The sequence below is a fragment of the Capra hircus genome, chromosome 6, assembly GCF_001704415.2.
Source record: "Capra hircus breed San Clemente chromosome 6, ASM170441v1, whole genome shotgun sequence".
NCBI classification, from domain to species: Eukaryota; Metazoa; Chordata; class Mammalia; order Artiodactyla; family Bovidae; genus Capra; species Capra hircus.
In genome coordinates this window covers 2914682-2935179 of record NC_030813.1, presented here as the reverse complement: position 1 = coordinate 2935179, position 20498 = coordinate 2914682, and the positions used below count along the sequence as shown (strand labels likewise).

At 42.5% G+C, this 20498-nt stretch overlaps 1 protein-coding gene across 2 annotated transcripts in view; it reads right to left on the bottom strand.

Annotated features, from left to right (window-relative positions):
• The window catches only part of NAF1 (nuclear assembly factor 1 ribonucleoprotein), a 34331-nt gene extending 23079 nt beyond the window's left edge, over nt 1-11252 (bottom strand). The window contains exons 1-2 of one of the 2 annotated variants that reach the window (XM_018049161.1): nt 10871-11252; nt 7900-8068 (exon numbers count right to left, since the gene is read on the bottom strand). In XM_018049161.1, the coding sequence (XP_017904650.1) occupies nt 7900-8068; nt 10871-11130 (429 nt within the window). In that variant the 5' untranslated portion in view covers nt 11131-11252. Of the gene's footprint in view, nt 1-7899; nt 8069-10195 lie in introns of both variants that reach the window. The other variant, XM_013964445.2, reaches the window with a different exon arrangement.

The window sequence follows — 20498 nt, the reverse complement described above, 5'->3', positions numbered from 1 at the left end:
TTTGTCAAATGATCACAAGTGACTCTCCCAAGAAAAGTTTTTCCCTAAGAAGGGATTAAGGAAAGTACAAAGATTCTATTAATGGTGTATTAAGGTCAAGTCTGGGAGAAAAAAAATGACTTTTGGAGAACTGTAGACAGGAAAACCTAAATCATACAGAGCATTTTAGATGAGTTTATCTCAGGTACTCATTTTCCTCTACAGAATCTCCAGTTAAGGTTTTTAGCAAAAACAAGACCGGGAGCTGACTGTGGCTCAGATCATGAAGTCCTTATTGCCAAATTCAGACTTAAATTGAAGAAAGTGGAGAAAACCACTAGACCATTCAGGTATGACCTAAATCATAAATCAAATCCCTTATGATTATACAGTGGAAGTGAGAAATATATTTTAAGTGATTAGATCTGATAGACAGAGTGCCTGATGAACTATGGATGGAGGTTTGTGACACTGTACAGGAGACAGGGATCAAGATCATCCCCATGGAAAAGAAATGCAAAAAAGAAAAATGGCTGTCTGGGGAGGCCTTACAAATAGCTGAGAAAAGAAGAGATGTGAGATGAGGAGAGATATACCCCACTGAATGGAGTCCAGAGCACAGTAAGGAGAGATAAGAGAGTCTTCTTAAATGAACAATGAAAACAAAGAAGAAAACAACAGAATGGGAAAGACTAACGATCTCTTCAAGAAATTTGGAGATAAAAAGAGAACATTTCATGCAAGTTCAGTTCAGTTCAGTTGCTCAGTCGTGTCCGACTCTTTGTGACCCCATGAATCATAGCATGCCAGGCCTCCCTGTCCATCACCAACTCCCGGAGTTCACTCAGACTCATGTCCATCGAGTCAGTGATGCCATCCAGCCATCTCATCCTCTGTCGTCCCCTTCTCCTCCTGCCCCCAATCCCTCCCACCATCAGAGTCTTCCAATGAGTCAACTCTTCACATGAAGTGGCCAAAGTACTGGAGTTTCAGCTTTAGCATCATTCCTTCCAAAGAAATCCTAAGGCTGATCTCCTTCAGAATGGACTGGTTGGATCTCCTTGCAGTCCAAGGGACTCTCAAGAGTCTTCTCCAACACCACAGTTCAAAAGCATCAATTCTTCGGTGCTCAGCCTTCTTCACAGTTCAACTCTCACATTCATACATGACCACAGGAAAAACCATAGCCTTGCCTAGACGGACCTTAGTCGGCAAACTAATGTCTCTGCTTTTGAATATGCTATCTAGGTTGGTCATAATTTTTCTTCCAAGGAGTAAGCGTCTTTTAATTTCATGGCTGCAGTCACCATCTGCAGTGATTTTGGAGCCCAAAAAAATAAAGTCTGACACTGTTTCCACTGTTTCCCTATCTATTTCCCATGAAGTGATGGGACCGGATGCCATGATCTTAGTTTTCTGAATGAAGCGAACTTTTTCACTCTCCACTTTCACTTTCATCAAGAGGCTTTTTAGTTCCTCTTCACTTTCTGCCATAAGGGTGGTGTCATCTGCATATCTGAGGTTATTGATATTTTTCCCGGCAATCTTGATTTCATGCAAACATGAGCACAATCAAGGACAGAAACAATACAGACCTAAGAGAAGCCGAAGATATTAAAAAGACGTGGCAAAAATACATAGAAGAACTGTACAAAAAGGTCTTAATGACCTGGATAACCACAATGCTGTGGTCAATCACCTAGAGCCAGACACTTGGAGTGTGAAGTCAAGTGGGCCTGAGGAAGCATCACTACAAAGCTACTGAAGGTTATGGAATCCCAATTGAGCTATTTAAAATCCTAAAAGATGATGCTGTTAAAGTGCTACACTCAGTATGTCAACAAATTTCAAAAACTTAGCAGTGACCCCAGGACTGGAAATGGTCAGTTTCCATTTCAATTTCAAAGAAAGGCAATGCCAAAGAACATTCGAAGTACCATACAGTTGTGCCCATTTCACATGCTAGTAAATTAATGCTCAGAATCCTTCAAGCTAGGCTTCAACAGTACTTGAGAACTTTCAGATGTACAACGTGGATTTAGAAAAGGCAGAGGAATCAAAGACCAAATTGCCAACATTCCTTGGATCATGGTAAAAGCAACAGAATATGAGAAAAAAATCTATTTCTGCTTCACTGACTATGCTAAAGCCTTGGACTGTGTGGATCACAACAAACTGGAAAATTCTTAAAAGAGACAGGAATACCAGACCAACTTAACTGTCTCCTGAGAAAACTGTATGTAGATCAAGAAACAACAGTTAGAACTCAACATGGAACAACAGACTGGTTCAACATTGGGAAAGTAGTATGTCAAGGTTGTATGGTGTCACCCTACTTACATTATGTGAAATATCAGGCTAGATGAATCACAAGCTGGAATCAAGATTGCCTGGAGAAATATTAACAACCTCAGATATGCAGGTGATACCACTTTAATGGCAGAAAGCAAAGAGGAACTAAAAAGCCTCTTGATGACTGAAAAAGGAGAGAGAAAAAGCTAGCTTAAATCTTAGTATTCAAAAAACAAAGATCATGGCATCCGATCCGCTCACTTTATGGCAAATAGGGAAAAACTGGAAACAATGACAAATTTTTTCTTGCGGGGCTCCAAAATCACTGCAAATGGTGAGTGCAGCCATGAAGTTAAACGACGCTTGTTCCTTGGAAGAAAAGCTATGAGGAACCTCCACAGCATATTAAAAAGCAAAGACATCACTTCACTGACAAAGGTCCATGTAGTCAAAGCTATGGTTTTTCCAGTAGTCATGTATGGATGTGAGAGTTGGACCATAAGGAAGACTGAGTGGCAAAGAATTATTTGATGCTTTCGAATTGCGGTGCTGGAGCAGACTCTTCAAAGTCTCTTAAGACGCCAAGGAGATGAAAACAGTGAATCCTAAAGAAAATCAACCCTGAATACTCACTGGAAGGACTGATGCTGAAGCTGAAGCTCCAATACTTTGGCCACCTGATGAGAAGAGCTGACTCACTGAAAAAGACCCTGATGCTGGGAAAGACTGAGGTCAGGAGGAAAGTGGGCAAAAGAGGATGAGATGGTTAGATAGCATCACCAACTCAATGGACATGAATTTGAGCAAACTCTAGGAGACAGAGAAGGACAAGGAAGCCTAGCATGCTACAGTCCATGGGGTCACAAAGAGTGGGATGTGACTTAGCATCTGAACGACAACAAATGCCTCAACAACAGGAAACAGTCCAGAATATGAGAAACTTTATGAAGAGTTAGGCCATAAAACCAGTAAAGCTGGTCTTTGTTCTAAAGATCTCATAGATGTATCATAAACTCTGAAACTGGTACTAAATATTTGACCCATTTGAATTTATGTACACCTTTTTGCAAAGACAACACAGGATATTTCACTGGTCTTCCTCAGAATTTCATTAGGAAATTAGTAGACTACACACAGCCAACAGTTCCACTGCACAGCCTTGCTGCCTTAGAAGAAACACAACAGCAGACCTGAACAAAGGCACATTCAATACCAGCTAGAGCTACTTTTCACTTTCATGCACTGGAGAAGGAAATGGCAACCCACTCCAGTGTTCTTGCCTAGAGAATCCCAGGGATGAGGGAGCCTGGTGGGCTGCCATCTATGGGGTCGCACAGAGTTGGACACGACTAAAGCAACTTAGCAGCAGCAGTAGAGCTACTTTATGTAACAAAGGAGGGGATGCTTCCCAGGAAGCATGAACTGTCATCTGAAAACAGACAAATTCAAAGCTAAGTAATAGGGCTGTCTCAAAAGTCAGCAAAGAATATGGCATGAATAGCCAGTTCATGGAGAACGTGAAAGTAGAACATATCAAATTTTCTACAGAGCCAGGAACAAGAAACCCAAGTGCAAACTAGAGGTAAAATGACTGAATCTACAGGCAAACAAAAGTGAGTCAGAAAATAAAATGACACTCAGAGCTATGAGAATGTCAAGAAGCACATAAAAGAAACAGCACAGGCATCCTCAATAGCTACCTTGGTTCCCAATGGCGTTCCTAGCCAAGTAAGTTTACAGTAAATCCCCCTTCTGATGTAATCTGGTCTCTGTTGCAGCTCCAAGAGTCCAACCTATGTCATATGTGATTAACTGCTTCCACGTATTTCCCTCTTTCCCTTCACAGAAGATAAATATTATTACTGACTGAACAACAGCTGCCATGTTCTAAGCCTCCCCTTCCCATGAACGCACCCCTTGTGGTTTGTATGGGGTTGAAACTACCCATACTCTTCAAAATTCACACACTTTCACACTCCCTTTCTGTCACTTATCACAGACTCCGACCCTCACACTCGCCCATTTGCTTTCTCTCATTTACACTTTCCTACACACTCTCCACACGAGAGTATAGGAGTGACCGTGCAACTCATGTCCAGGCAATCAGAATACCCATCAGAATACCCATCTCACTAGCTTCAATTATTTGTTCAGACCCATAAATCAGGCTCCCAGTACACCAATCCAAGTTCTGTCCATGACGTTCTTTCAGGAACATCAGGGGCCAAGCCACCAGCCATGTGCAGAAACATCTCCTGAACAACAAAGAGTAGATCCTAAAGACAACGAGTACTTGTAGCCACACCATTCTTGAGATTCAGGGCCAAGTCATTCTCTTCCCTTGACCTTGAGAGCGCAAGTCCCGAAGGAGTCCTCATATACCCTTCTAGAGCCCTAAAAGATTTACAGTAGACCAGATCATTCCTCTACATATCTCCAGTACCATATGTAGGAGTAGGAACTTCTAGTACATTTGCTTTCTAATCCTAAGAATATAAAATAGTGTGAGGAGCTAGTTAAGAATCCAAAATTTAAAAGAGAAAAAAAAAAGACTACAATTGCCCCTTCTATCCTTCCCAAGGATCCTTCAGAACTAGCACAAAAAGGAAGAGACCCTCTCACTATATCAAGTTTTAAAAACTAATACATTTTCCCAGCAAAAAAGGAATTTTGATATGAGCTAAGCATACATTCACACAATTCAATAGCACTTTCAGTACTTCTTCCCATCATTTACTGTCTGCCTCTCCAGTAGGTGTATTTAGACTAGAAACCAGATGGGTCTTGGTTCCAGCACCTGGCATATGGCAGACATGTTGTAATAGTTTAAACGTGAGTGAATGTCAGATGCCCACTCACTCACCCATTCCACAAGTCACATATTACTCTTGACTGACAGCCAGATATCTGAAAAGCACTCTGTTGGGCACTACATGAGCCATGAAGATCAGCTATGAACGAGTCCTCAAAAATGTGGACACAGACTCTTTTTGACTTTCTGATGAAAATATGGGCACTCTATCCAGAAAAACACCTAAATAAATTGACTAAGATTTTGCATTAAAGTTCAAGGAATTCCCAAGGGAAGAATTTCAGATCTAGTAGGATAAATAATAAAATAAAACACATGTACACACCAAAATAATATGATCCTTTATTTATTGATTCTTATATTCTAAGAGAGATTTAAGTAGAAAAGTGATTAAGATACAGGGATGCTGCTGCTAAGTCACTTCAGTCGTGTCTGACTCTATGTGACCCCATAGACAGCAGCCCACGAGGCTCCTCTGTCCCTGGGATTCTCCAGGCAAGAATACTGGAGTGGGTTGCCATTTCCTTCTCCAATGCATGCATGCATGCTAAGTCACTTCAGTCGTGTCCAACTCTGTGCGACCCTATGGACAGAAGCCCACCAAGTTCTTCTGTCCCTGGGATTCTCTAGGCAAGAATACTGGAGTGATGTATTTCTGCTTTATTGACTATGCCAAAGCCTTTGACTGTGTGGATCACAAGAAACTGTGGAAAATTCTGAGAGAGATGGGAATACCAGACCACCTGACCTGTCTCTTGAGAAACCTGTATGCAGGTCAGGAAGCAACAGTTAGAACTGGACATGGAACAACAGACTGGTTCCAAATAGGAAAAGGAGTACGTCAAGGCTGTATATTGCCACCCTGCTTATTTAACTTCTATGCAGAGTACATCATGAGAAACGCTGGGCTTGAAGCAGCACAAGCTGGAATCAAGATTGCCGGGAGAAATATCAGTAACCTCAGATATGCAGATAACATCACCCGTAACGCAGAAAGTGAAGAGGAACTAAAAAGCCTCTTGATGAAAGTGAAAGTGGAGAGTGAAAAAGTTGGCTTAAAGCTCAACATTCAGAAAACTAAGATCATGGCATCCGGTCCCATCACTTCATGGGAGATAAGATAGGGAAACAGTGTCAGACTTTATTTTTTTGGGCTCCACAATCACTGCCGATGGTGACTGCAGCCATGAAATTAAAAGATGCTTACTTCTTGGAAGGAAAGTTATGACCAACCTAGACAGCATATTCAAAAGCAGAGACATTACTTTTCCAACAAAGGTCCATCTAGTCAAGGCTATGGCTTTCCCAGTGGTCATGTATGGATGTAAGAGTTGGACTATAAAGAAAGCTGAGCGCCAAAGAATTGATGCTTTTGAACTGTGGTGTTGGAGAAGACTCTTGAGAGTCCCTTGGACTGCAAGGAGATCCAACCAGTCCATTCTGAAGGAGATCAGCCCTTGGTGTTCATTGGAAGGAATGATGCTAAAGCTGAAACTCCAGTACTTTGGCCACCTCATGCAAAGACTCGACTCATTGGAAAAGACCCTGGTGCTGGGAAGGATTGGGGGCAGGAGGAGAAGGGGACAACAGAGGATGAGATGGCTGGATGGCATCACCGACTCAATGGACGTGAGTTTGAGTAAACTCCAGAAGTTGGTGATGGACAGGGAGGCCTGGCATGCTGCAATTCATGGGGTCACAAAAAGTCGGACACGACTTAGCGACTAAACTGAACTGCGCCATTTCCTCCTCCATTTAACCTTCTAAATAAGTCTAAAAGAAGATATTATATTCATTTTAAGGAGATGAAAACTGAAGCACAGAGAAGAAACTTGTTATAGATAACCTGACATAATTCAAGTCCTAAGTAATAGACACAGTATGAGTCCTAAGTCAGTGCTCTCCCTGTTAAGACTTATCCCATTTAGCAAAACAAATTATTAAATATCTATTACAGGAATAAGACCAAACAAATCTGCCAATAACTTTAGAAAATAATCATAAGTTGGGAGAGCCTCTGTGTAAAAAAAAACACAATGTCTCTAGACTTTAAAAATTTCTCTCAAATCTTGCTTTACTACTTCACTGGTTTAAGCATTTTATAACTATAATTAAGGACCATTAAATTTCTCAAAAACATTAACAATAACTAAAAGTACACATGGGAGTTGGAAAAAAAAAAAAAAAACCATATGGCAATACAGCCCATCCTGTGAAAGTCTGAGAAGACTTTCCTCTTCTACCATAAGGCTTCAACAACATTATCATTAACCTCCTAGGAAGAGCATACAGTCTAAGAGGAAATAACCATGCGTTCAAATGCTAATGAATATCTATCCACAATAAACAAGTTTTCTCCAACTGTAATAATGAAAACACTCCAAAAACTTCCAGTAAACAGAAATCCTCAAAAGTGTAACTGATCTAATTTTACTTTCTATTTCTCCAAATGCAATTGATTAAAAAAACAGTTTCAACTGCTACTGAACTAAAGCTTCTCTGAGTTTTGGACCCCTTCCCAAAAAAAGAATTGTACATCTTACAATCTTTAGGGAAGATAAGAATGAAAGGCAGCAAGCTAAACTAGATGCCCAGCACATTATCAAATGTTAGCATTAGAAGCAACCTGAGAAATTATTGAGAATCAATTCTTTCTTTCACTTAAGAAAGCCAAGGCATGGAAAAAGTATGACCAGTAAAAGTTGAGAGTGGTCTTCAAATTCATGGAGCAGATACAGGCCAAATGAAATCACATCAGTATCATAAAATATTTTAGAACATATAAATTAAGTTTAGTAACAAATCTAAGTACTTACACTAAGAAGTAACTCATCTTTTGTTTTAAGAGGAAAATTCTTATTTTCCTTCTCAACTAGTAACTCATCTTCTCCATCTGACAGAACTGGAGGAAGGGACATACGAGAGGAAGACGATGAGGATGATGATGAGGAAGAGGAGGAACTTGAACTATCCGAATCTGTTTCACTATAGAGAAGAAAAAGTTGAAAACAATACAAAAGCATTATTACAATGGTATTAAAATATGATTATTCAACTAGAAAATGTCTGCTTTACTAGATGTTTATGATTGCTGGTATAATTCAAAGGCTAGCATTTTTGAAATTGACTATGGTGTTTGGAAAGCACCATAATCAACTGATCACAAAACCCCTCCTCTAACCCAAACCCTCTTTTTACAACTGTCTCTTATGTGATACACCAGTCTGAAGCATGTGACAAGTCACTGACCGAAGAGAATTCTGGGCCAGGCACCTGTCTTATTAGTCACCAACAAGGACCAGATCAATTAAGCAAAGAGACTTTCTTCTCAGTCTTCAATTTGGAAACTTTTCCAAGTTACCATCCATGCTGAACACTTCACTCTCTGAAAACCCCTTTAGCCCTTGACTTCTGCAACAATTCTCAGAGCCAAAAACTATCCTCTTAGCTTGAACTGTTCGCAGGTACCCACTTCAGCTCCTTTTATGTGCTGTTTCTACAAGTCCCATACTCCTCTTCTCTCTGGTACTCTTTCCATGTATAACCTCCAATGAGTTCAACCATTACCAATGTGCAGATAACTGCTAAATCTTCAGTCTTGATATCCCTAAACTCTTAATAACAACTGCCAAATTAATGACCTATACACTCACAAGTTAAAAACAGTGCATTCTCCCTACTAATTCTGTTTCTTTCAGTTTCTCTTGTATTTCACTGTTTAGTCCTGAATCCAGTCACAAGAGGTAGAAACCTTGGAACTGTATCAAAGTATTGCATGCTCAGTCAATGATGAAATTGGTAAACATGACTCCTATTCCACTAGAAAAATCTAAATACAGAGTGCTATTAGCTGATGTTAAGGAATTAGGGTTCATTCTACTACAGCTGATAATGACATGGTTGTTATGTAAAAAATATTTTATCAGAAATGCACAGTAAAGAATTTACAGGGAAGGTGGCATGCGATCTGAGACTGGTTTTAAAGCTATCAAGTTAAAAGTTAGAAATGCTAGGTAAAACAAAGTTAAGGGGACTTCCCTGGTGCTCCAGTGATTGGGAATCCACCTGCCAATGAAGGGGACATGAGTTTAATCCCCTGTCCAGGAGGATTCCACATGCTGTGGAGCAACTAAGCCCAGTGTACAACTACTTAGCTTGCACACCTAGAGTCCACGCTCCACAGGGAGGCCACCACAATGAGAAGCCCACCTACCACAATCAAGAGCAGCGGCCCCCCAACCTAGCCTAACTAGAGGAAAGCCATGCCTGCACAACACAGCCAAAAATAACTAAATAAAGCTAGGAAATAATGGAAACTGTGAAACTTGGTGATGGCTATGTGTACAGTGATTATATTACTCTGAGTCTGAAAATGTTCACAATAAAAAGTTTGAAGTACAGAGGGTGGGACAGGGTGGGAAGGAGGTTCAAGAGGGAGGGGACCAATGTATACCTATGTCTGATTCATGTCAATTTACCGCGGAAACCAGCCACCACAACATTGTAAATAAAGCAACTGTCCTTCAATTAAAAGCAAATAAATTTAAAAATACATATTAAAAAAAATTAAGTTTTACCTGTAATCTGATGTTCAAATTTACATTTCCATACCAGAATTGTCCTCCTACTGCTTCCCTGACATCACCAATTTGTTGACAGTGAAATCTCAAATTAACTGTCTGAATTTAACATTCTTATTGGTTTACAGCCCCTATCCCAGAAAGTTTTCTCCCCATCTCAGTAAACAGCACCGCCATGCACTCAGTTGATGCCCCTCTTCATAGGCCACTACCACATCTATTAGCGATCCAAATGGGGGAAGTTTCAAAATATTCAATCCAAACACCGTCACACGGTGGACTAATACAACATCTTTCCTATTGCTTCCACACTAAGCCAACCACTCTGCTTTCACTCTTGAACACAGTTCAGTTCCTTCTCCACAGAGTAAAACATTAAAATGCTAACTTGAGCATGAAAATCACCTGCTTAAAATTCTTCAAATTTCTCTAGCAGTTAGAATGAAAACTAACATGGCCAGAGGGTCCCACCTGGTTGGGTTCTACTACAAGTGCCTTGCTTGTTCCTTCCTTGTAATTTTCAACAACTCACTTTTTTTTTAACTTCATTTTTCGTCCCTCTCACCAGAATGTGAAGCAAGGACCGTGTGTATATTGTTCACCGACACAGCATGGCATAAAACACACTCAAACACTTGCAGACAAGGTTCAGCGTGGTTCAGTGAACTCGCCTCCCACCACAGAACTTTCCTATATAAAAGACAGGAGGTAGGGCTGGAGAAGCCTGAAAAAAGCTACGCAAAGCATGTAGTAATAGTTGAATCACTTTCCTCTAATTTCATGAAAAACTCATCACCAGAGAAATTCTACGAACTAACAAAACTGTCAGGAGTCAATCTGAAAAGAGACAAAATCCTTTATCTGATGCCCCATTTATCTGGTTCAACCAGTAAGAGCACACACTAAACTTGAGAAAAAGATTTGCCACAAACTAAATTATAACCCCCAAGGCCATACCACGTCGAGTGGTCACGGGATAAGCCCCTAGTCTCAGGTTTTCTACGTTCTAACTGAAAACGACAAACTGTCCATAGAGGGCTCTCGGACCCTCAGCGTTAGAGGAGGGGCCCCGAAGGCCTCGCTCCCTCCCGGGGACACTGCAGACGCGGCAAGGGACGCGCCCCGGCTCCCGGGCCCTCCTGCCTCCTCGGCCCAGGCCTCCCGCTACCAGAGCCTCCCCCGCGCGCCCGATCGCCGGGGGCACGACCTGTCCGAGTCCGAATCTGAGTCGGAGTCCGAGTCCGACGTCTCCAGGCCGCTCCCTCCCGCAGGCGGCCCCGGGAGCGACGGCGGCAGGAGCTGAGGCGACGGTTCGCCCGCAGACTCCGGGGCCCCCTGGTCCGCTGGCGGCGCTGCGACCGGAGCGGGGTCCGGGGCCGGAGCGGCCACCTCCTGGCTAATTCCGACGCCGGCGCCCCCGAATTTCAGCGTCTGCAGCTGAGCGGCGGCGGCCTCCACCACCTCCATGGCGCAAACTTTGGACGCTGGCCGACAGCCGCCGCGGAAACGAAGCACGGGCCCGCTTCACACGCCGCTCGGATAACCACACGCGGGGCCGTCCGGAGACACGCCCCCGCAGCAGACGCAGCGGCACTTCCGGGCAGCGTGTGACGTAACGGGACGCAGCGGCGATCCCTGGGGCGGGGCGGTCCGAAGGCGTTTGCACTCGGAGCCGAGCGGTCCTAAAGCCGCTGCTTTTCCTGCATCCTGGGAAGCTCACCGTGAGAGGCCAGACGGAGAGACTTTCTTGCTGCTAGATCTGGGGCAGTTACACGGAGGATGAGATGGGAAGGAGGGATGGCAAGACTGGGAAGACGCCTGATGGGGCGAGGCCCTGCACATTGGAAACTTGAGTCAGGAAGCCTTGAACCAACACTTACAGGAAACTTTTATAAAGTTAAATAGAGTTACAGCAGTGGATAGGCAACAAACACAATAACCATCCATCCTCAAAGTTACAACTCATATTTTTGTTTGTTTTCTCCGAAGCGCTCCCAATTTAAAGAGCACTAATCGTGGGGGCCATGAAATTAAAAGACGCTTACTCCTTGGAAGAAAAGTTATGACCAACCTAGATAGCATATTCAAAAGCAGAGACATTACTTTGCTGACTAAGGTCCATCTAGTCAAGGCTATGGTTTTTCCTGTGGTCATGTATGGATGTGAGAGTTGGACTGTGAAGAAGGCTGAGCGCTGAAGAATTGATGCTTTTGAACTGTGGTGTTGGGGAAGACTCATGAGATTCCCTTGGACTGCAAGGAGATCCAACCAATCCATTCTGAAGGAGATCAGCCCTGGGATTTCTTTGGAAGGAATGATGCTAAAGCTGAAGCTCCAGTACTTTGGCCACCTTTTGTGAAGAGTTGACTCATGGAAAAGACTCTGATGCTGGGAGGGATTGGGGGCAGGAGAAGAAGGGGACGACAGAGGATGAGATGCCTGGCTGGCATCCTGACTCAATGGACATGAGTCTGAGTGAACTCCGGTATTTGTGATGGACAGGGAGGCCTGGCATGCTGCGATTCATGGGGTTGCAAAGAATCGGACACGACTGAGCGACTGAACTGAACTGAACTCATGTTGAATTTGAAGAAAAACTGGACAATTGAAAATACCCATAGTCCTTTGAGAGAAGTTGAATAAAAAGGCCAAGACCAGAAGCCTAAGTTTGGGAACAATTCAGACACCTATTTGTTCACCCAGTGATCTCTTACTTACTAGTGTGCCCATGCTTACACCATGAACTGGGCAAATAGAAAGGTGATTTAAACACAGGCCCTGCCCTTAACTTGCTAACACTTTAGAAGAAAAGACAAGTTGAAAACAAGGGATAAGTGCTTTAGTAGAGAACTGTATTGTAGCACAGGCGTGTACTACAGAAGAGGGACAAACCGAAGGAATACTGAACAGAAAACAATAGAGAGTAAAGAAGGCTTTACAATGAGCATGGCAAATGAACTGGAATTTTAAAGAGAACAAGGAATCGAAGAAAGTAGAAGATGTCATATTGATGTTGATCTGAAAGAAATGACTGTTATTTCTTCAGCAAAGATGGATCAGGTTCAGCAGAGAATTATAATCCTGGATCTTCAAAAAAAAGGCAAAACGGTTGTCTGAGGAGGCCTAACAAGTAGCTGAGAAAAGAAGGGAAGCTAAAAGGAAAGGAGAAAAGGAAAGGTATACCCATCAGAATGCAGAGTTCCAAAGAATAGCAAGGAGAGATAAGAAAGCATTCCTCAGTGATCAATGGAAAGAGAGGAAAACAATAGAGTGGGAGAGACTAGAGATCTCTTCAAAAATTTTAGAGATACCAAGAAATACTTCATACAAAGATGGGCACAATAAAGAACAGAAATGGTATGGACATAACAGAAGCAGAAAATATTTTAAGAGGTGGCAAGAATACACAGAAGAACTGTACAAAAAAGAGACTAATGACCCAGAAAACCATCAGGGTGTGATCACTCACCTAGACTCAGACATCCTAGAGTTTGAAGCCAAGTGGACCTTAGGAAGCATCACTATGAACAAAGCTAGTGGAGGTGATGGAATTCCAGTTGAGCTATTTCAAATCCTAAAAGATGATGCTGTGAAAGTGATACAATCAATATGCCAGTAAATTTGGAAAACTCAGCAATGGCCACAGGACTGGAAAAGGTCAGTTTTCATTCCAATCTCAAAGAAATGCAATGCCAAAGAATGTTCAAACAGTTGCACTCATCTCACACATTAACAAAGTAATGCTCAAAATTCTCTAAGCCAGTCTTCAATAGTACCTGAACTGAGAACTTCCAGATGTTCCAGTTGGATTTAGAAAGGGCAGAGGAACTAGAGATCAAATTGCCAACATCTGTTGGATCATTGAAAAAGCAAGAGAGTTCCAGAAAAACGTCTACTCCTGCTTTATTGACTAGACCAAAGCCTTTGACTGTGGATCACAACAAGCTGTTGAAAATTCTTAGAGACAGGAATACAAGAGCACCTTACCTGCCTCCTGAGAAACGTGTATACAGGTCAAGAAGCAACAGTTAGAACTGGACATGGAACAACAGACTGGTTCCAAATTGGGAAAGGAGTACGGTAAGACTGTATTTTGTCACCTTGCTTATTTAACTTATATGCAGAGTACATCATGCAAAATGATGGGCTGGATGAAGCACAAGCTGAAATCAAGATTGCTTGGAGAAATATCAATAACCTCAGATATGCAGATGACACCACCCTTACAGTAGAAAGTGAAGAAGAACTAAAGAGCCTCTTGGTGAAAATGAAAGAGAAGAGTGAAAAAGCTGGCTTAAAACTCAGCATTCAGAAAACTAAGATCATGGCATCTGATCCCAACACTTCATGGCAAATAGGTGGGGGAAATAATGGGGACAGTGACAGACTTTATTTTCTTGGGCTCCCAAATCACCACAAATGGTGACTGCAACCATGACATTAAAAGACACTTGTTCCTTAGAAAAAAAGTTATGACCAATCAAGACAGCGTATTAAAAAGCAGAGATATTGCTTTGCTGACAAAGGTTCATCTAGTCAAAGCTATGGTTTTTCTATTAGTCATGTATGGATGTGAGAGCTGGACTATAAAGGAAGCTAAGTGCCAAAGAATTGATGCTTTTGAACTGTGGTGTTGGAGAAGACTTGAGAGTCCCTTGGACTACAAGACCAAAACAGTCCATCCTAAAGCAAATCAGTACTGAATATTCATTGGAAGGACTGATGCTGAAGATGAAGCTCCAATTCTTTGGCTGCCTGATGTGAAGAACTGACTCATCGGAAAAGACCCTGATGCTGGAAAAGATTGAAGGCAGAAGGAGAAAGGGATGGCAGAGGATAAGATGGTTGAATGGCATCACTGACTCAATGGACATATGTTTGAGCAAGCTCTGGGAGATGGTGATGGACAGGGAGGCCTGGCATGCTGCAGCCCATGGGATCGCAAAGAGTCAGACATGAGTGAGAGACTGAACTGAACTGATGTTATCAAGAGCATAGGCATTGGAGATCATCTGAAGTGCTATGTCATCTCCAAAGGTTTGGTGACAAACTTCCAACAGGCTTAGTCTGGATATCTTGGGAAAGTTATCTCATCCAGTGTCACCAGTTTCAGCTCCAGGGAATCTCTACTTTGAAGTCACCAGGGTATGTGCAGCTCCAGTCAGGGTTCTGGGCTTCCTGTAGATGTGTCATGTGGATCCAGGAGTCTGTGCCCTGCAGTTCAGCTCCACAAGGCTTGATAAGCAATGCCTGATAGGAGCTTTTCCACTGAGGTTGAGGAGTGTCCTACTAGAGCTTCCCCAACAGATGAAGTCTCCAGTTTACTAAGCATGAAACTTAGGGTTTTTGTCTCTCAAGGGTTTTTGTCTCTTAGGGTTTTTGCACACTCTGAAAAGGTTGTTCTACCAAAACATGGCTATTTTTAATCGAAGCAAGTAGCCTTTATAATATTGGAGTGTCTACCCTTTATTAGTTAGGGCTCAAAAGAAGCAGGAGCCAAGGTGCATCAGACATCCTCTGACCTTCCTCGAAGCTGAGTGTCCAAAGCAGGTGGATCTCAACTATAGAAGGACCAACAGCAATGCTTTCGGCCAAAGTATTTGGAGTACCTCTACAAATGCTCCCAACTGAGTCTTCCAATAATGCCTTTAATGTGTTAAACCAAGGGCTGAGGAAAGCACAGTGAAAGTGCTGAAAAGCTGGCAAAATAGCACAGACTTGTCAAAGTACCTGGCTGGTAGAATGGGTTCCTCCATCACTATGAAGTTTGAGAGGAGTTCCTCAGGTAGGGGCACAGAGGACATTAGCCACAGAAGAGGCAGTAGCCTGTCTGCAAAGGAAGGCTTCAGTGCAGCGTGAAAACATACACACCATGACTAAACATATTTCTATCTGTAAGAGGAGGAAGAAATGTGAATTTCATTTTCCAGACCTTGAATTGTCCATTGAAGTGAAGTGAAGTGAAATCGCTCAGTAGTGTCCAACTCTTCGCAACCCCAAGGACTATAGCCTACAAGGTTCCTCTGTCCATGGAATTTTCCAGGCAAAAGTACTGGAGTGGATTGCCATTTCCTTCTCCAGGGGATCTTCCCGACCCAGGGATTGAACCCAGGTCTCCCTCACTGGAGGCGGATACTTTACCATCTGAGCCACCAGGAAATTGTCCATGAGGTAGTTTAAAATGTCTAAGAGCAATATGAACAGGCTTCCCTGGGTGGTAATTTGTGGAATTACCACAAGGACAAGGACAAGTGGAACAAGTGAGTTCAGCCCAATTCAGTCGCTCGGTCGTGTCTAACTCTTTGTGACCCCATGGACTGCAGCATGCCAGGCTTCCCTGTCCATCAACAACTCCTGGAGCTTGCTCAATCTCATGTCCATCTAGTCAGTGATATCATCCAACCATCTCTTCCTCTGCCGTCCTCTTCTCCTCCTGCCTTCAATCTTTTCCATCATCCATCTTTTTAATGAGTTAGTTCTTTGCATCAGGCAGCCAAAGAATTGGAGCTTCATCTTCAACATCAGTCCTTCCAATGAATATTCACGACTGATTTCCTTTAGGATTGACTGGTTGGATCTCCTTGCAGTCCAAGGGACCCTCAAGAGTCTTCTCCAACACCACAGTTTGAAAGCATCAATTCTTTGGTGCTCAGGTTTCTTTATGATCCAACTCTCACATCCATACATGACTACTGGAAAAACCGTAGCTTTGACTAGACGGACCTTTGTCAGCAAAGCAATGTCTCTTCTTTTTAATATGTTGTTTAGGTTTGTCATGTGCTTCCCTGATAGCACAGTTGGTAAAGAATTCACCTGTAACGCAGGAGACCCTGGTTCAATTCCTGGATTGGGAAGAACCGCTGACGAAGGGATAGGCTACCCACTCCAGTATTCTTGGGCTTCCCTTGTGGCTCAGCTGGTAAAGAATCTGTCTGCAATGTGGGAGACCTGGGTAGTATCTCTGGGTTGGGAAGATCCCCTGGAGAGGGGAAAGGCTACCCACTCCAGTATTCTGGCCTGGAGAATTCCATGGACTGTATAATCCATGGGGTAGTAAAGAGTCAGACATGACTGAGCAACTTTCACTTTCATGGCTGATTCATGCTGAGGTTTGACAAAAAGCAACAAAATTCTGTAAAGCAATTATCCTTCAATTAAAAAATAAATAAATATAAAAGCATCATTCTTAACATAGGAAATAAATATAAAAACACAAATATTTCAAGCATTGTGGATTAAGTATAAAGCACTAAATAAGGGAAAGTAAGTCTGAAGCATGAAATTATGGGAAAAAAAAAAAGTTATTTCCTTGTTCTTGCTTTCCTCCCCTCCCTTTGATTTTAAACAGGAAGATAGAACTCCACATACCTTGAGACCTAATAGTTCTCAGGTACCAATCATGATGTTAATCTGTTTATAAGGATCATATTTAATCCTTGCAGTGTATCATTAGGGACTTCCCTGGTGGTTCAAATGGTAAAGAATATGCCTGCTATACCAGAGACCTGGGTTTGATCCCTGGGTCAGGATGATCCCCTGAAGGAGGAAATGGCTAACAACTCCAGTATTCTTGCCAGGAGAATTCCATGGACAGAGGAGCCTGGCAGGCTATAGTCCCATGGGATTGCAAAAAGTCAGACACGATGGAGCAATTTACAGACACAAAGTACCATTATACTCTTTTATACACAGAGAAACAGGATAAGATAGATTAATAAAGATGTCCAAGATCACAGAGCTTGTAAGATAGGAGTTGGCATGTCACCCCAGGTAGGTCTGATTCTACATTTGTACTCTTTTTTTCTTTTTCTTTCCTTTTCTTTTTTTAAAATTGATGTTGTGAATGAAAAAATATTACCTGCTACATCAGTAAACAAAGGGATGTTTTAGCATTAAAACTATCAGCCGCTACAGCAACCCCAGAATGTGCATCTTGAAAGGATTTAAGACGGAGAAAAGCCTGACACTGGCCCTAGAGAGTTAAAATGCACATCAAACGGATGATCTCAGGGTGCCTAGACTGTGGCATCTTCCCTCTCACAGAAAAGTGTTACACTTATTAGCTTGAAATATCTGGTTTCTTTCATTAGCAATCATCTTTTGAATATCAACTAGGGTTTTTTTTGGGGGGGAGGTTATTTTGTCTTTTGAATTTTTTTTTTTTTTTTTCAAAAATACCCTGGTTCCTCTCTTACATCTTCAGATTAGTCCCTCAGAGCTAGCTGACAGGGTGTCTTCTGGGCTTAAGTCTTCAGTATATTCACAAAATAAAACATAATTCTCAACTTTCAGGTTGAATTTTTTTGTTTCAGTTGAGAATGTATAATGGATTTACAGCATTTTATTAGTTTTCAGTATATGGATGAATGTTTCTCTTCCCAAGTAAAGGCAAAAAAATATTGACTAGCTTCATCAACTGCATGCAGAAGAATGCACTGCACAAATAATTTATAGTGAAGAAGTTACTTCCAGTGGGATTGGAAGTCAGTAACATAAGAGTTTGAAAAAATAAGGTGTCAAAGGATAGCAATGTCCTTTACCACTCAGAGGCCCTAGACAAAGCTTGATCCTTGGCCCTTAATGGGAGAAATATCAATAACCTCAGATATGCAGATAACAACACCCTTATGGCAGAAAATAAAGAGAAACTAAAAAGCCTCTTGATGAAAGTGAAAGTGGAGAGTGAAAAACTTGGCTTAAGGCTCAACATTGAGAAAACGAAGGTCATGGCATCTGGTCCCATCACTTCATGGGAAACAGATAGAGAAACAGTGGAAACAGTGTCAGACTTTATTTTGGGGGGCTCCAAAATCACTGCAGATGGTGACTGCAGCCATGAAATTAAAAGACACTTACTCCTTGGAAGAAAAGTTATGACCAACCTAGATAGTATATTCAAAAGCAGAGACATTGCTTTGCCGACTAAGGTCCGTCTAGTCAAGGCTATGGTTTTTCCAGTGGTCATGTATGGATGTGAGAGTTGACTATGAAGAAGGCTGAGTGCCGAAGAATTGATGCTTTTGAGCTGTGGTGTTGGAAAAGACTCTTGAGAGTCCCTTGGACTGCAAGGAGATCCAACCAGTCCATTCTGAAGGAGATCAGGTCTGGGATTTCTTTGGAAGGAATGATGCTAAAGCTGAAACTCTAGTAGTTTGGCCACCTCATGCAAAGAGTTGACTCATTGGAAGCCTCTGATGCTGGGAGGGATTGGGGACAGGAGGAGAATTGGGAGACAGAGGATGAGATGGCTGGATGGCAAAACCAACTCGATGGACGTGAGTCTGAGTGAACTCCTGGAGTTGGTGATGGACAGGGAGGTTTGGTGTGCTGCGATTCATGAGGTCGCAAAGAGTCGGACACGACTGAGCGACTGAACTGAACTGAAGTGAAAGTTTTCTCACTGGCAAAATAGAAAAGTTATAGAGTTGGTACAAGTGATAAGAGGCCTTGAGACCTGTAATCTACTGTGAATTTTATGCCTTTGTTATTGTTTGGTCACTCAGCCATGTCTGACTCTTTGTGACTCATAGACTGCAGCACGCCAGGTTTCCCTGTAGTGTCACCATCTCCTGGAGTTGGCTCAAACTCATGTCCATTGAGTCAGTGATGCTACCCAACCATCTCATCCTCTGCTGTCCCCTTCTCCTCCCTCCTTCAAACTTTCCCAGCATCAGCGTTTTTTCCAATGAGTCTGCTCATCCCATCACGTGGCCAAAGTCCTGGAGTTTCAGCTTCAGCATCAGTCCTTCCAATGGTATTCAATCTTGATTTCATTCAGGATTGACAGGTTTGATCCCCTTGCTGTCCAATGGACTCTGAAGAGTCTTCTCCAGCACCATCATTCTAAAGCATCAGTTCTTCTGTGCCCAGCCTTCTTTATGGTCCAACTCTCACATCTGTACATGACTACTGAGAAAACCATAGTTTTGACTATATGGACCTTTGTGGGCAAAGTGATGCTTCTGCTTTTTAAAAGGGTGCAGAGGCTCCTCATAGCTTTTCTTCTAAGGAACAAGTGTCTTTTAATTTCATAGTTTCAGTCACCAGTCACAGTGATTTTGGAGCTCAAGAAAATAAAATCTGACATTGTTTCCATTTTTTCCCCATCTATTTGCTGTGAAGTGGTAGAACTGGATGCTATGATCTTAGCTTTTCAAATCTTGAGTTTTAAGCTTTTTTCACTCTCCTCTTTCACCTTCCTCAAGAGGCTTTTAGTTCCTCTTTGCTTTCTGCCATTAAGGTGGTGTCATCTCTGTTCAGTTCAGTTCAGTTCAGTCACTTAGCCTTGTCCGACTCTTTACGACCCCATGAATTGCAGCACACCAGGCCTCCCTGTCCATCACCATCTCCTGGAGTTCACTCAAACTCACGTCCATCGAGTTGGTGATGCCATCCAACCATCTCATCCTCTGTCATCCCCTTCTCCTCCTGTCCCCAATCCCTCCCAGCATCAGAGTCTTTTCCAATGAGTCTACTCTTTGCATGAGGTGGCCAAAGTACTGGAGTTTCAGCTTTAGCATCATTCCTTCCAAAGAACACCCAGGGTTGATCTCCTTCAGAATGGACTGGTTGGATATCCTCGCAGTCCAATGGACTCTCAGGAGTCTTCCCCAACACCACAGTTCAAAAGCATCAATTCTTCGGTGCTCAGCTTTCTTCACAGTCCAACTCTCACATTCCTACATGACCACTGGAAAAACCATAGCCTTGACTAGATGGACCTTTGTTGGCAAAGTAGTGTTTCTGCTTTTCAATACGCTGTCTAGGTTGGTCATAACTTTTCTTCCAAGGAGTAAGCGTCTTTTAAATTCATGGCTGCAGTCACCATCTGCAGT